This window comes from Mustelus asterias, chromosome 3, assembly GCF_964213995.1.
Source record: "Mustelus asterias chromosome 3, sMusAst1.hap1.1, whole genome shotgun sequence".
NCBI lineage: Eukaryota > Metazoa > Chordata > Chondrichthyes > Carcharhiniformes > Triakidae > Mustelus > Mustelus asterias.
In genome coordinates, this window is record NC_135803.1 from 30,627,782 (window position 1) to 30,642,728 (window position 14,947).

Below are 14,947 nucleotides of genomic sequence, written 5' to 3' on the forward strand. Positions count from 1 at the left end.
TTACCGCCTCGCCACCCAAGGCTCGTAAGATCCCGCCCGCGGTCAACGGAGAATGCTGTTCTGCAAGTCTCGCCTGCCCCGATTCTGGGGCGGGCAAGGCGGTAAAATTCTGGCCAGAGGGTGGGATTTTCCAGCCCTACTCACCCTTGGACCTTTGCATGGTCCGCTCTGATTCCCACGGCGGGCGGAGTTCAGAGTTCCAAAGTTGCACAGCCCTCTGAGGGACAAAATTCTCCTCATCTCTCTCTTAAAAAGGCAACTCCAGATTTTAAAACAGTTCCCCCTAGTTCTGAACTCACCCACAAGAGGAAACATTATTGTAATGTCCACCTTGTCAAGACCAGGATCTTATTTCCTTCAATCAAGTCCCCCCCGCTCCCCCTCTCTGAAACAAACCCGATCTGTCCAACCTTTCCTCATAAGGCAACCCACTCGTTCCAGGTATCAATCTCTGAGCCACCTCCAACACATTTATATCCTTCCTCAAATTAGACCAAAACCTTCGAGATGTGAGCTAACAGTGGGCAGCATGATGGCACAGTGGTTGGCACAGTGGTTAACACTGCTGCCTCACAGCGCCAGGTTCCCGGGTTCAATTCCGGGGACAGTAAATCAAGTTAGTGATATGTTTGTTCCATAAACCACAAAGCGAATGTAAGCACTGATTCACAAACTCAGAGATGGCTATCAGGTGGATTCCAGAGCTTTCACATGGAAGTGAGTTTATTCTATATCTATCCATGCCGGCAGCTGCTTCTGTCAGTTCCAACCTTGGATTAGATTTCAGATTCTCTGTGCCCTTCAAACAAAAGCTGTTACAAACTGCCAAACGCACAAAGTAGTTATTAAGTTCAGAATCATGCTTCTCCAAAAGTGGAACTTTCATGTTGTTTATCTTCTCATTGTCCTCCTGTTTTACACAGGTAAGTTCAGTCTTATTACCAATGTTCTGTTCTGTTTTTCACTGATAATAGTAATCCATTGGTTTGAATTAAAAGCATTCTCTGATCTGACCTTAAACAGAAGTGTTGTTTAAAATCTGTTTAATTTGAAAGGTTCTTTTGATCTTAAGAGAACTCAATTTCCTTTTGTCGTGTTCAAAACTAGAAGGTTTTCTTTTAAATAGCACGCACAGAAGCTGAGTCAGATAAGCAACTTTGACTATTGTTGTTTTATTAAAACTGGGTCTTGTGATATTTGCAGAACCATGCAATATACAGGGCGGCACAGTGGCACAGTGGTTAGCACTGCTGCCTCACAGCGCGAGGGACCCGGGTTCAATTCCTAGCTTGGGTGACTGTGCGGAGTCTGCACATTGTCTGCGTGGGTTTCCTCCCGATGCTCCGCTTCCCACTCACAGTCTGAAAGACGTGCTGGTTAGGTGCATTGGCCATGCTAAATTTTCCCTCAGTGTACCCGAACAGGTGCCGGAGTGTGGCAACTGGGGGATTTTCACAGTAACTTCATTGCAGTGTTAATGTAAACCTACCTGTGACACAAATAGTTGTTCCCTGATGATTCTTTGTGCAGTCCTCAGACAGCTAACCATTATAGACTAATAACATCACTAACTTAATCATCACTATTTATCAGTTGACACTAACCAATATCAGAAGCCCAATCTAGCATTCCCCTCACTTCCCTGAGTGTAATTCCCAATATTCTACAGTGAGCAGGCGAGAAGCTTTAAAGGAAGCTGTGTGTAGCCACTGTTTATTTAAGCATATTTTACTCATTAATTCAGGGCGACAGGAATCAGTTTTGCATTAAACTGTGTTTACTTGTTAATAATTAGTAAGATTTTTCAGTCAGGATCACAAAACAAAATGAATATACTAAAGACATAAACCAAAGCTTTAATATTTTAAATAATAGACCAAAATTGAATTTAAAACTAGGATTATAGCAGCAGGAATATTGAGCCAGGAAAAAGTTAAATGCAACAAATGTAGGACAGTCAAATAGATATAAGGCCAATGATTCTTGAGGCCAATGCAGCAGGAAAACTATCTGTATGGTCTGGAGGTCAGGTATATCAAAGGGTATATCCAGAAATCATTGTCCTGTAGAGAATGGTGAAGTACTGACAGCCAAATTTAGTGAATGTGGCAGGAATATTAAACGATCCAGAACTGACCGCTGTATGAAAAGCGTCAAGCTGGATCTAACAACAGACCATGGCTGACAGCAGGCCAGACCTGCAATGCAACATTCCAGAGCCAACCACAGACAGGAGCCGAGCAACAGGCCAGGGCTGACAGCATGCTGGAGTTAACAAGAGTCAGGAGCCTGGCAACCGTCCGGGGCCAATAACAGACTGGAGCCTGGCAATATGCGGTGTCGTTAACAGGCCAGAACTAACAACAGACTGTGGTGACAACAGGCAGCAGCCTGGCAATAGGCCACGGCATGACAAGAGGCAAGATCCCGGGTGGCAGGGGAACGGCAACAATCCAGAGCTGACAATTGGGCAATAAGTGAGATTATTGAAACTTTATAGGGTTATCTAGCTTGTTTCTCAAAGGTGAAAATGATAAACAACATAATGGCTGGAATTTTACAGGAATGGGAGCAGGCGAGGGCTGGACCATGGGAAGGTCCGTTGACCTCGGGCGGGATTTTACGGTTTCGGGACGAGTGAGGCCATAAAATTCCACCCAATAATCCTATTCTGAGAGGATGGTATCAGTACTGCTGAGGCTCCTAATCCTACATTCCATGAGAAAAGTGCTGGTATTTACACGGTGCCTGATAGTGACTCAGGAATATGGCAAAGATACACACATGGCGGAATTTTCTCATGTCCCTGCCAGTGGGTTCAAGAACGGTCAGGGTGAGGGGAATTCAGCGGGTGTCCAGAAATCGGTTTTACGCTGGCATGGATTTCCCGTCGGATCTTCTGCTGGTGCCCGCCCTTGCAGATTGGGAAACCCACTGGAGGCTGGCAGGAAACTGATTTCCATCCCACTATTGGGATGCAGATGAAGGCCTGACTGGAATCTTCCCCCCACCTCCACATCCGATTCTCCGTGAAGCCTGCAGGAAAACACACCAGTCTGAAACAATCTGGCGTGCAGAAGTCAGGACTTTCCTGAACAAAGCTTCGGGCTACTCTGGAATTCGGGATAATGCCTGCCAGCAATCCTGGATATAATGGCAGGACAAGAACCGCCATGTCTGCCCTGCCACGACATACGACACTAAGTTGCTTTTTAAAACAGGGTCTTGCGATATTTGCGGAACCACATGATACACAAAACCTGAGTGCAGTTGTTCTAACATAAGAACATAAGAACTAGGAGCAGGATTAGGCCATCTGGCCCCTCGAGCCTGCTCTGCCATTCAATAAGATCATGGCTGATCTTTTCGTGGACTCAGCTCCACTTGCCTGCCTGCTCACCATAATCCTTAATTCCTTTACTGTTCAAAAAACTATCTATCTTTACCTTAAAAACATTCAGCGAGGTAGCCTCAACTGTTTCACTGGGCAGGGAATTCCACAGATTCACAACCCTTTGGGTAAAGAAGTTCCTCCTCAACTCAGTCTTAAATCTGTTCCCCCTTATTTTGAGGCTATGCCCCCTAGTTCTAGTTTCACCTGCCAGTGGAAGTAACGTCCCTGCTTCTATCTATTTCCTTCATAATTCTATATGTTTCTATAAGATCCTCACTCATTCTTCTAAATACCAATGAGTATAGTCCCTGTCTACTCAATCGTTCCTCATAAGCCAACCCTTTCAACTCTGGAATCAACCTAGTGAATCTCCTCTGCACCACCTCCAGTGCCAGTACATCCTTTCTCAAGTAAGGAGATCAAAACTGTACACAGTACTCCAGGTGTGGCCTCACCAGCACCTCATACAGCTGCAACATAACCTCCCTGTTTTAAACTTCATCCCTCTAACAATGAAGGACAAAATTCTATTTACCTTCTTAATTATCTGCTGCACCTGTAAAATCAACTTTTTGTGACTCATGCACAAGGACACCCAGGTCCCTCTGCACAGCAGCATGCTGCAATTTTTTACTGTTTAAATAATAGTCCATTTTGCTGTTATTCCTACCAAAATGGATGACCTCACATTTACCAGCATTATACTCCATCTGCCAGACCCTTGCCCACTCACTTAAACTATCTATCTCTCTGTAGACTTTCAGTGTCCTCTGCACATTTCACTCTCCCACTCATCTTAGTGTCATTTGTGAACTTTGACACACTACACTTGGTCCCCAACTCGAAATCATCTATGCAAATTATAAACAAATGTGGTCCCAACACTGATCCCTGAGGCACACCACTAGCCACTGATCACCAAACAGAAAAACACACTTACCCCTACTCTTTGCTTTCTGTTAGTTAACCAATCCTCTATCCATGCTAATACATTATCTGGAACAACGTGCACCTTTATCTTATGCAGCAGTCTTTAGTGCGGCACCTTGTCGAATGCCTTCTGGAAATCCGATGATTCTTTGTGCAATCCTCAGATAGCTAACCATTATACACTAATAACATCTACATTTAATCATCACGATTCATCAGTTGACGCTAATCAAAATCAGTCTAGCATTCCCCTCACTTCCCAGAGGGCTCTTCCCAATAATCTGCAGTGAGCAGACCTGAGGAGAAATCAAAAAGGGAACTGTGTAGCAGTTGATATTTTGTAGCATATTTTACTCGTTAATTCAGGGTGACAGGAATCAGCTGTGCATAATCAATGAAGTCAGGGCTGGAAGGTATGGCCTGGTTTCCCACCTGCCTCCACAGTCGAACTTAGGGCCAGATTCTTCCACCTTGCCCATATCTGCAATTCTCCAACCCCGCTGCAGTGAACAGAGATTTGGCTAAGCGCCAAATTCTCCATTCCCGCTTGCAGCAATGGCAGGTGTGAACGGCCAGAGAATTCCGGCTAAGTCCCAGGTGGGAGAGTTCCGCCCATAGAATGGGGGGGGGGGGGGATTTTACCAAGGCCTTTGTGTCAGGTTTGTGGGAGAAAGCAGACGTGGAGAAAGGTGCCTTGTATTGGTTCCCCAATGGCTTCCTTCCTCCTCTTCCTTTTCCTGTTTGAGGTGGCTTCTGTGCAGTGATGACAATCTGTCAGTAGCAGTGGGAAATCAATTAAGTTTGTTAAATAGCCAATCAGCAGGAAACCGCCAAGGGCAATGAAGTTTTGATAGCGCCAGAATCTCAGCTACTTCCAGAAAGCGTCTGCTCAGCGAGAGGTCAAGTGGCATGAGAATCTGACCGTTTAATGGTACACACCGCAAGCTTGAGGACAACAATAGGAAGAGTCTTGCCTTTGGAAGTGCAGCTTCTGGAGACTGTTTTCGCAATAAGTGCTATGGGGCACAGATGTCTGTTGGTTCCCTCAGCCTTTTCCTGCAATCTGTTCGTTCCACGCCCCTTCAAGACTTTCACCTCAGCAACTGCTGTGAAGGCACCAGTGGAGGTCAGTGAACACTTGGGTGATGGGTGGACAGAACTTTATTTATTTATTAGCGTCACAAGTAGGCTTATATTGACACTGCAATGAAGTTACTGTGAAAATCCCCTAGTCGCCACACTCCGGTGCCTGTTTGAGTACACTGAGGGAGAATTTAGCATGGCCAACACACTTAACCAGCACGTCTTTTGGCCTGTGGGAGGAAACCGGAGCACCCGGAGGAAACCCACGCAGGCACGGGGAGAAGTGCAGACTCTGCACAGACAGTGACCCAGGCCGGGAATCAAACCTGGGTCCTTGGCGCTGTGAGGCAGCAGTGCTAACCATTGTGCCACTGTGCTGCCCTGGGCAGAAATTTATGTTTCCCCAGTAGTGGGTTTACAGGCAGGTGCTCTGTAAAATTACCCAGAAGGTCTTCCTGCTGCGCACCAGCCTGTCCCCGACCTGTCTGTAATTTACAGAGGGCTGGGCGAGGCCTAGGGCAGCCTCAATTAAGGCCCATTTTTTACCCCAACTAAGGTCTTTATCTGTCCCACAGATGCTCCCTCTTCCAGTGGCCTCACCATTAGGATGTTTTTTTATTGGGGAGCAGGTTAAGATAGCAGATTTCTAGGTGGGGGTACAGTTCCTAAGGAAAGGTAATAGTTACAGATATCAGTTAATAAGGGGCCAGGATTGGAAGTCCTGTTCAGAAGGACTGTTTAAAAAGGGGCTGTTCAGAAGTTTGGTGATAATAGGGAGCAGGAGGTGGGTCCTCTGCAGATGCTGGAATCTGAGATTTACAATCTCCCTTGTTTCACAACTAAAATCCTTCAAACCAGGCACAGTAAAGAAAACTCAGAAATATACAGAAATACATAATAAATTACAATGCATAATCAATTTTTAAATGAATTAGATATTCACAATAAGTGTTAAAACTGATGAGGTAAATAACATTAGATCTTCCTTGGTGCTACTCTTGGTGAGACAGGTGTCATTTTATCAGGATAAGAATGTTACTCCATGTAATACATTTCTCTTATCCTGCTGTTTTGTTAGAATGGAGTCCCTTTAAATCAAAAAGGTTGAATTGTTGTTATGTAAATATGGCTCAGGTCAAGCAACATTAGTTGTCTTTGATTTGATTTGATTTGATTTTGATTTGATTTATTATTGTCACATGTATTAGTATACAGTGAAAAGTATTGTTTCTTGCGCGCTATACAGACAGAGCATACTGTTCACAGAGAAGGGAAGGAGAGAGTGCAGAATGTAGTGTTACAGTCATAGCTAGGGTGTAGAGAAGGATCAACTTAATGCGAGATAGGCCCATTCAAAAGTCTGATGGCAGCAGGGAAGAATCTGTTCTTGATTCCGGTTGGTACGTGACCTCAGACTTTTGTATCTTTTTCCTGACGGAAGAGGTGGAAGAGAGCATGTCCGGGGTGCGTGGGGTCCTTAATTATGCTGGCTGCTTTTCCGAGGCAGCTGGAAGTGTAGAAGAGTCAATGGATGGGAGGCTGGTTTGCATAATGGACTGGGCTACATTCACGACCCTTTGTAGTTCCTTGCAGTTTTGGGTAGAGCAGGAGCCATACCAAGCTGTTATACAACCAGAAAGAATGCTTTCTATGGTGCATCTGTAAAAGTTGGTGAGAGTCATAGCTGACATGCCAAATTTCCTTAGTCTTCTGAGAAAGTAGAGGCGTTCATGAACTTTCTTAACTATAGTGTCAGCATGGGGGGACCAGGACGGGTTGTTGGTGATCTGGACACCTAGAAACACGAAGCTCTCGACCCTTTCTACTCGTCCCCATTGATGTAGACATGGGCATGTTCTCCACTATGTTTCCTGAAGTCGATGACTATCTGGTGAAGGGACAGCATAAAGTTAATTGGAGCTTAACTGTTACTCAGCTTGGAAATCAGAGCCCAATGCGACATTCTTGCTGTATTATTTTTTGAGTGTGGTTACAAGGGTTATTTTCTTTAAGTAATACACTACAGACATTCTGATGATTATGTTGATAAGATATTTCAGCGAGTGGGGAGGTTTCTCCATTCATTCCAAATGACATGCATTCTTTCTCTTTTTTCGGTAGGATGTTCCGGTTTGAATGATGAGGAGAGGCTGATTAACGATCTTTTAGTCGTTCGAAAATATAATAAAGATGTACGGCCAGTTCAGCAGAAGGATGAAGTAGTGGACATTTCAATAGGTTTAACACTCTCCAATCTCATTTCATTAGTAAGTTAACACTTATTGAGAAGCATTGACACCTGAATCTACTCACAGAACATGTACAAATTGCCAATTAAGCAAAGTCAATTACAATTATATATTCCATTCTGTTTCTGCATATTAAAAGCACTCACTTTAAAAAAGGAAGTAGTTAGTATTGATTAAAATGTTCGCCCGGACTCTTCCACCCATTTCCCATCATTTATTTCCCTCATTTCGCACAATACGCAGCAAAGTGTTTAAATGAATATCTGGCACAATTCATCAGATTTTGTGCCAGGGTTGCATAAAGACTGGGTACAAAGGGCATTGTATTTGCATGGGAACTCTTGGAGGAGAACACACTATTATTTTCCATTTTTTACAGTACTTACTGTGCTATTTTGATGTAGGTTTGCCATTTGCTTCAAGAACACGGTGGTGAGCACTGCCGCCTCACAGCGCTGGGTACCCGGGTTCGAATCCGGCCTCGGGTCATTGTCTGTATAGAATTTGCATGTTCTCTCCGTGTCTGCGTGGGTTTCCTCTGGATGCTCTGATTTCCTCCCACACTCCAAAGATGCACGGGTTAGGTTGATTGGCCATGCTAAATTGCCCCTTAGCGTCAGGGGGACTAGGAAGGTAAATATGTGAGGTTACGGGGATAGGAACTGGGTGGGATTGTTGGTGAAGGTTCAATGGACAAATGGCCTCCTTCTGCACAGTAGATTCTATGATTCTATGACACCTGATAGTCTGCAGAATATGCGCAGCACCAAGAACATAAAGAACAGGAGCAGGAGCAGATTATACTGCTCATTGAGACTGCTCCACCATTCAGTACCACCTTTCGCCACCTCCCTCAAATCTCAGAAAGACTAAAAATCTGCCTATCACATCTTAAATACATCAAATGATGCCACATTCAACCCGAGGCAGAGAATTACAAAGATTCACAATCCTTTGTGTAAATAAATTTCTCCTAATCTCAGTCCTAAAATGGCATTTAAGATCATGTGAGGCTGCTCAGATCACCATTGTGTTTCCCAATATTGTTAATGGAGGAAACATGTGCAGGAACTTTAACTAGGAGACCCATGTCATTTGGCCTTTCTGGAGATCATTGTGATTGCCAGGTCCAGGGTAAAAAAGGATGAGAGATTCAATGGCAGATGAGCTAAGGCAGGGACAAAGACAGCTGATGTTACAGATGTGGAAATGGGAGGTCTTCATGACACAAGGTTCAGAGGTTCATCCCTGGGTTAAATACAACACAAAGATTGCAAACAGACTGCTTCAACCTCTGTCAGTTGTCAGTGAGAGGAACGGATTTGGTAGCCAGAGAACAGAGACAATGGGCTGAATTTAATACTCTCCAGTTTGCAGTTTCAAAGGCAAGAAGTTTGTTAAATCCAACAGGCCTCCATCCCGCTCCCTATATACCTGCCCTGCTCCCATCACAATTTTACCTGTAGTAGGGATGGTACAGACTGCTGGCCACCCAGTGGGCTGCTTGAAGCCCTTATAATAGGCAATTAATACTCATTCATCCAAATGAAACTGGCAATGGGAGAGGCCCACATAACACAACTAACTGGTAGGTTACCCTGGGTGGGCTGGTTGTGGGCAGAGGTGTGCCTCTCTTTAACTTATCTATTGGAAGCATCTCCTGCATTAGATGTTAACCATGCAAGGTTCCCCTCCCACCGTGGCCTCTCAAATCCCAGCCTCCATCCCCTTGCCAGCATCTTCCCCAAACCCACTTACAAAGTTCTGATCCATCGCTGATTACCTCCTCAATCTCCAAATGCAGGACTAGCAGTTGCCACATTGACACTGCCAGTAATTGAGAGCTGGTGGCCTCTGATTAGCCAATGGCTTTCTGGGGCTGGACTTCCTGAGGGGCAGAAAACCCATCTCCAGATCATTAGTGACCAATTGCTTCTTGGCTGCAGGGCAGCCAAGGGTGGGTGGGCTCGGGGGGAGGGGGGGGGGTGGGGGGGCAAGGGGGTTGGATCATGGGGCCTGGTATAATTCAGCCCAATGGTTTTGGCATTTCCAATATTCTGTTGGAGGAAATTCCAACTCATCCAACAGTGGGTATTGGACAAGCTGTCTGGCACTTTAGAGATGGCGGAAGGGTTAAGAGAGGTAGAGATGAGGAACTAAGTGTTATCAGCCTGCATGTGGAAGGGGTTGGCGTTGTGGTATTGTAGCTGTACTCGCAATCCAGAGACCCAAGGCATTGCTCTGGGGGCCCAGGTTTGAATCCCACCATGGCAGATGGTGAAATTTGAATTCAATACAAATCTGGAACTAAAAGTCTATTGATGGTATCAGGCAGGAACTTTCAAAAGTTAATTGGGGGAGTCTGTGGGAAGGCAAAGGGATGTCTGGTAAGTGGGAGGCTTTCAAAAGTGTGTTAACCAGGGTTCAGGGTAAGCACATTCCTCTTAGAGTGAAAGGCAAGGCTGACAGAAGTAGAGGACTCTAAATGACTCGGGATATTGAGGCCCTGGTCAAGAAGAAGAAAGAGGCACATGACATGCAAAGGCAGCTGGGATCAATTGAATCACTTGAAGAGTATAGGGGGTGTAGGAGAAGAGTTAAGAGAGAAATCAGGAGGGCAAAAAGGGGACACGAGATTGTTTTGGCAAAGGAGAATCCAAAGATCTTCTACAATTAAATAAAGGGCAAAAGAGTAACAAGGGAGAGAGTAGGGCCTCTTCAGGATCAACAAGGTAATCTATGTGCGAATCCACAAGAGATGGATGAGATCCTAAATAAATATTTCTCATCAGTATTTACTGCTGAGAAAAGCATGGATGTTAGGGAACTTGGGGAAATAAATAGTGATGTCTTGATCTCTTGGGGAAATAAATTTTGATGTCAGAGAAAGAGGTGCTGGAAATCTTAAAGTGCATCAAGGTAGATAAATCCCCGGGACCTGATGAAGTGTATCCCAGGACATTGTGGGAGGCAAGGGAGGAAATTGCGGGTCCTCTAGCAGAGATATTTGAATCATCGATAGTCACAGGTGAGGTGCCTGAAGATTGGAGCGTGGCAAATGTTGTGCCTTTTTTAAAAAAGGGCTGCAGGGAAAAGCCTGGGAACTACAGGCCAGTGAGCCTCACATCTGTGGTGGGTAAGTTGTTGGAAGGTATTTTGAGAGACAGGATCTACAGGCATTTAGAGACGCAAGGACTGATTAGGGACAGTCAGCATGGCTTTCTGAGCGGAAAATCGTATCTCACAAATTTGATTGAGTTTTTTGAAGGGATAACCAAGAAGGTAGATGAGGGCAGTGCAGTTGATGTTGTCTACATGGACTTTAGCAAGGCTTTTTGACAAAGTACCAAATGGTAGGTTGTTGCTTAAGGTTAAATCTCATGGGATCCAGGGTGAGGTATCTAAATGGATACAAAACTGGCTTCTTGACAGAAGCCAGAGGGTCGTGGTAGAGGGTTGTTTTTCAAACTGGAGGCCTGTGACCAGTGGTGTGCCTCAGGGATCAGTGATGGGTCCACTGTTATTTGTCATTTATATTAATGATTTGGATGAGAATATAGGAGGCATGGTTAGTAAGTTTGCAGATGACACCAAGATTGGTGGCATAGTGGATAGTGAAGAAAGTTATCTCCGATTGCAATGGGATCTTGATCAATTGGGCCAGTGGGCTGACGAATGGCAGATGGAGTTTAATTTAGATAAATGTGTGGTGATGCATTTTGGTAGATTGAACCAGGGCAGGACTTACTCAGTTAATGGTAGGGCGTTGGGGAGAATTACAGAACAAGGCGATCTAGGGGTACATGTTCATAGCTCCTTGAAAGTGGAGTCACAGGTGGACAGAGTGGTGAAGAAGGCATTCAGCATGCTTGGTTTCATTGGTCAGAACATTGAATACAGGAGTTGGGACGTCTTGTTGAAGTTGTACAAGACATTGGTAAGGCCACACTTGGAGTACTGTGTACAGTTCTGGTCACCCTATTATAGAAAAAATATTATTAAACTAGAAAGAGTGCAGAAAAGGTTTACTAGGATGCTACCGGGACTTGATGGTTTGAGTTATAAGGAGAGGCTGGATAGACTGGGACTTCTTTCTCTGGAGCGTAGAAGGCTGAGGGATGATCTTATAGAGGTCTATAAAATAATGAGGGGCATAGATCAGCTGGATAGTCAATATCTTTTCCCAAAGATAGGGGAGTCTAAAACTAGAGGTTTAAAGTTTAATGGTTTATGGTTTAATAGGTTTAAGGTGAGAGGGAAGAGATACAAAAGTGTCCAGAGGGGCAATCTTTTCACACAGAGGGTGGTGAGTGTCTGGAACAAGCTGCCAGAGGTAGTAGTAGAGGTGGGTACAATTTTGTCCTTTAAAAAGCATTTAGACAGTGACATGGGTAAGATGGGTATAGAGAGATATGTGGGCAATTGGGATTAGTTTAGGGGTTTAAAAAAAAGGGCGGCATGGACAAGTTGGGCCGAAGGGCCTGTTTCCATGCTGTAAACCTCTATGGCTCTATGACTCTATGATTGTTGTAAAAAGCCATCTGGTTCAGTAGGGAAGGGAATGTGCCACTTTCACCTGATCTGGCCTATATGTGAATCCAGATCCATGGCAATGTGGTTGACTCTTAAATCCCATCTTAAATGGCCTGACAAGCCATTCAGCTGAAAGGCAATTAGGGATGGGCAATAAATGTTGGCTCAGCCAGCGATGTCCACACCCCATGAATGAATTAACAGAAAACCAAGACATTGGGCGGGATTCTCTGGCCGTTCACACCGGCGGGATTCTCTGCTCCTGCTGCAGTGAACGGAGATTTGATTAAGCACCAAATTCTCTGTCCTTGCTTGTAGCAGTGGTGGGGCGTGAACAGCCAGAGAATTATGGTTTTGGATAATGTTACCAAAGGGCAGCATGTAAATGTCAAATTGGAGGAGGCCAAGGATAGATCCTTGGGGGACACTAGAGGTAATGGTAATTTAGCAGGAAGAAGAGCCACTGCAGGTGATTCTCTGGTTATGACCTGATAGATAAGAATGGTGCCAGGAAAGTGTAGTCCCATCCAGTTGGATGACAATAGCATTCGAGGAGAATGGTCCAGTCAAAGACCATTGAGAATGACAGGAAGGATTAGTTTAGCATTCTCACAGTCATACAGGATATCATTTACAGCTTCATTAAGAGCTATGTCAATACTGTGGCAGAAGCAGAAAGCCGATTGGAGGAATTCAAACATTGGGTTCTGGGAATGATGCCCATTAATTTGGGAGGCAACAGCACACTCCGGAACTTTGGAAAAGGAAGGGAGCTTGAAAATGAGGTGGTAGTTTGCGAGGATAGGGGCTTCAAAGCCAATATGAATGCACACAAACTATTGTTGAAAACTAGCAAAAAAGATTGTCTGCATTGATTAGCGAGCCCAGGACAGTAGTCCCCTGGCCTGCTAGCATCTCCCCTCCCCTGTCGGAAGAGGTTCCCACCAGTGGGGTTTACAACTGCTTCCCATAATGGGGAACAGGCGTCCTCACTGTACTATTGGGAACAGAGGCCATTGAGGCCCCCCCAGGGAGGTCGGGGGTAGGAGGGGTTGCCCCTTGGGCAGTACTAGCCATGCAGTGCCAGCCTGGCCCCCTGGCACTGCCCAAGGGGCACACAGCACTGCCCACCAGGCACCCTGGGCAGTGCCAAAGGGGTGGGGCCAGAAAGAGGCAGGGCATTCTGGGGGGGGTGGGGCCTATTGGGGAGGAGGGATCGGTGGTGGGGGGAACCCGCTGCCACTCTGCACTAGGATTGGTGGAAAAGGAGGATGATCAGGACTGGTCATTGGGGGTGGGGTGGTTGGGGCTGGCCATGGCGGGGGGGAGTTTGGGGCTGACATTTGGGGGTGGTTGGGGCAGGCCATGGTGCCGGGGTGGGGTGGAGATTGGGGCTGGCCTGGGGGAGTCTGATAGGCTGGCAATCGGATGGAACTGGCGAGCGGGAGGCCGGCAATGGGGGACCAGTGCGCAGGTGTCGACCTCCCCACTGATAAATCGCACATGCGCAGTAGCCCACTCAGTGCTATGCTGCCGGCCTCTTGCCAGCATGAATCCCTCTAATGCACTCTGTGATGCACAGAATGTCGGTGATTCGTTCTGGTAAGTACGCCCAAAAAACGGGTAGGATATTCTCCTGATTTCCCGCCGGTTGGGCACTTAGTTTTTTTTTAAGAATTCCAGCCATAATCTCTAATGTATTTTTGTGTTCTCAATTCCTTATAGAAAGAAGTTGATGAGACTCTGACTACAAATGTATGGATGGATCATGTGAGTAAAGGAAGCAGTCATGTAGCATATTTCTCAATTCTTTTTATATCATGGCCAGGAATTTTCAGGTTCTGGATTTTCCCTTCAATGGACATTAATTTACCGCCCTCACTCAAGAAGAAGCCCTGCCTCAGACTGGCTGGCAGGTCTCTAGTCAAGCAGTGCCAGAAGCTGCAGCAGACAAGATTGGGACTGCATGCAGTCTCTGGTGTCTAAGTCCCACAAGTCCAGGATTCAGTAAGTGTGGGGGCCTTAGGGCAAAGAAGAGAGATGAGGACTGATGGATGGGCAAAAAGGAGTAGTGATGTTGGTGGAGTGGCCACGGGGTGGAGGGAGCACCTATAGTGCCAGACCAACAGGGAAGGAAGGCGATGGCCTAGTGGTATTATCACTAGACTATTAATCCAGAAACTCAGCGAATGTTCTGGGGACGCGGGTTCAAATCCCACCACGGCAGATGTGGAATTTGAGTTTAATAATCTGAAGAATCTACTGTTGACCATGAAATCATTGTCCATTGTCATAAAAACCCATCTGGTTCATTAATGTCCTTTAGGGAAGGAAATCTGACATCCTTACCTGGTCTGGCCTACATGTGACTCCAGAGCCACAGCAATGTGGTTGACTCTCAACTGCCCTCAGGCAACTAGGGATGGGCAATAAATGTTGGCCAACCAGCGACTCCCATTTCCCATGAATGAATAAAACAAATGGAAATGGAGTGGTGGTATTGTCAATGGACCAAGAATCCAAAACCCAGGGTAATGCCCTGGGGACCTGGGTTCGAATTCCACCATGGCAGACGGTGGAATTTGAATTCAATAAAAATCTAGAATCAATGGTCATTAACATAGTTATGACCATGAAACCATTGTTGATTGTTATAAAAAACCCATTTAATTCACTATTGTCCTGTAGGAAAGGAAATCTGCCATCCTTACCTTATCTGGCCTATATGCGACTCCATACCCACAGCAATGGGGTTGAC

The 14,947-nt window shown here is 45.6% G+C and overlaps 1 protein-coding gene across 2 annotated transcripts in view; it reads left to right on the forward strand.

Moving 5' to 3' along the window:
• Positions 1-490: 490 nt before the first annotated feature.
• chrnd (cholinergic receptor, nicotinic, delta (muscle)) overlaps positions 491-14,947 on the forward strand; it is a 42,474-nt gene continuing 28,017 nt past the window's right edge. The window contains exons 1-3 of one of the 2 annotated variants that reach the window (XM_078202054.1): positions 491-923; positions 7,529-7,674; positions 13,915-13,959. In XM_078202054.1, coding sequence (XP_078058180.1) covers positions 860-923; positions 7,529-7,674; positions 13,915-13,959 — 255 coding nt within the window. In that variant the 5' untranslated portion in view covers positions 491-859. The remainder of the gene's footprint in view (positions 924-7,528; positions 7,675-13,914; positions 13,960-14,947) is intronic. The other variant, XM_078202061.1, reaches the window with a different exon arrangement.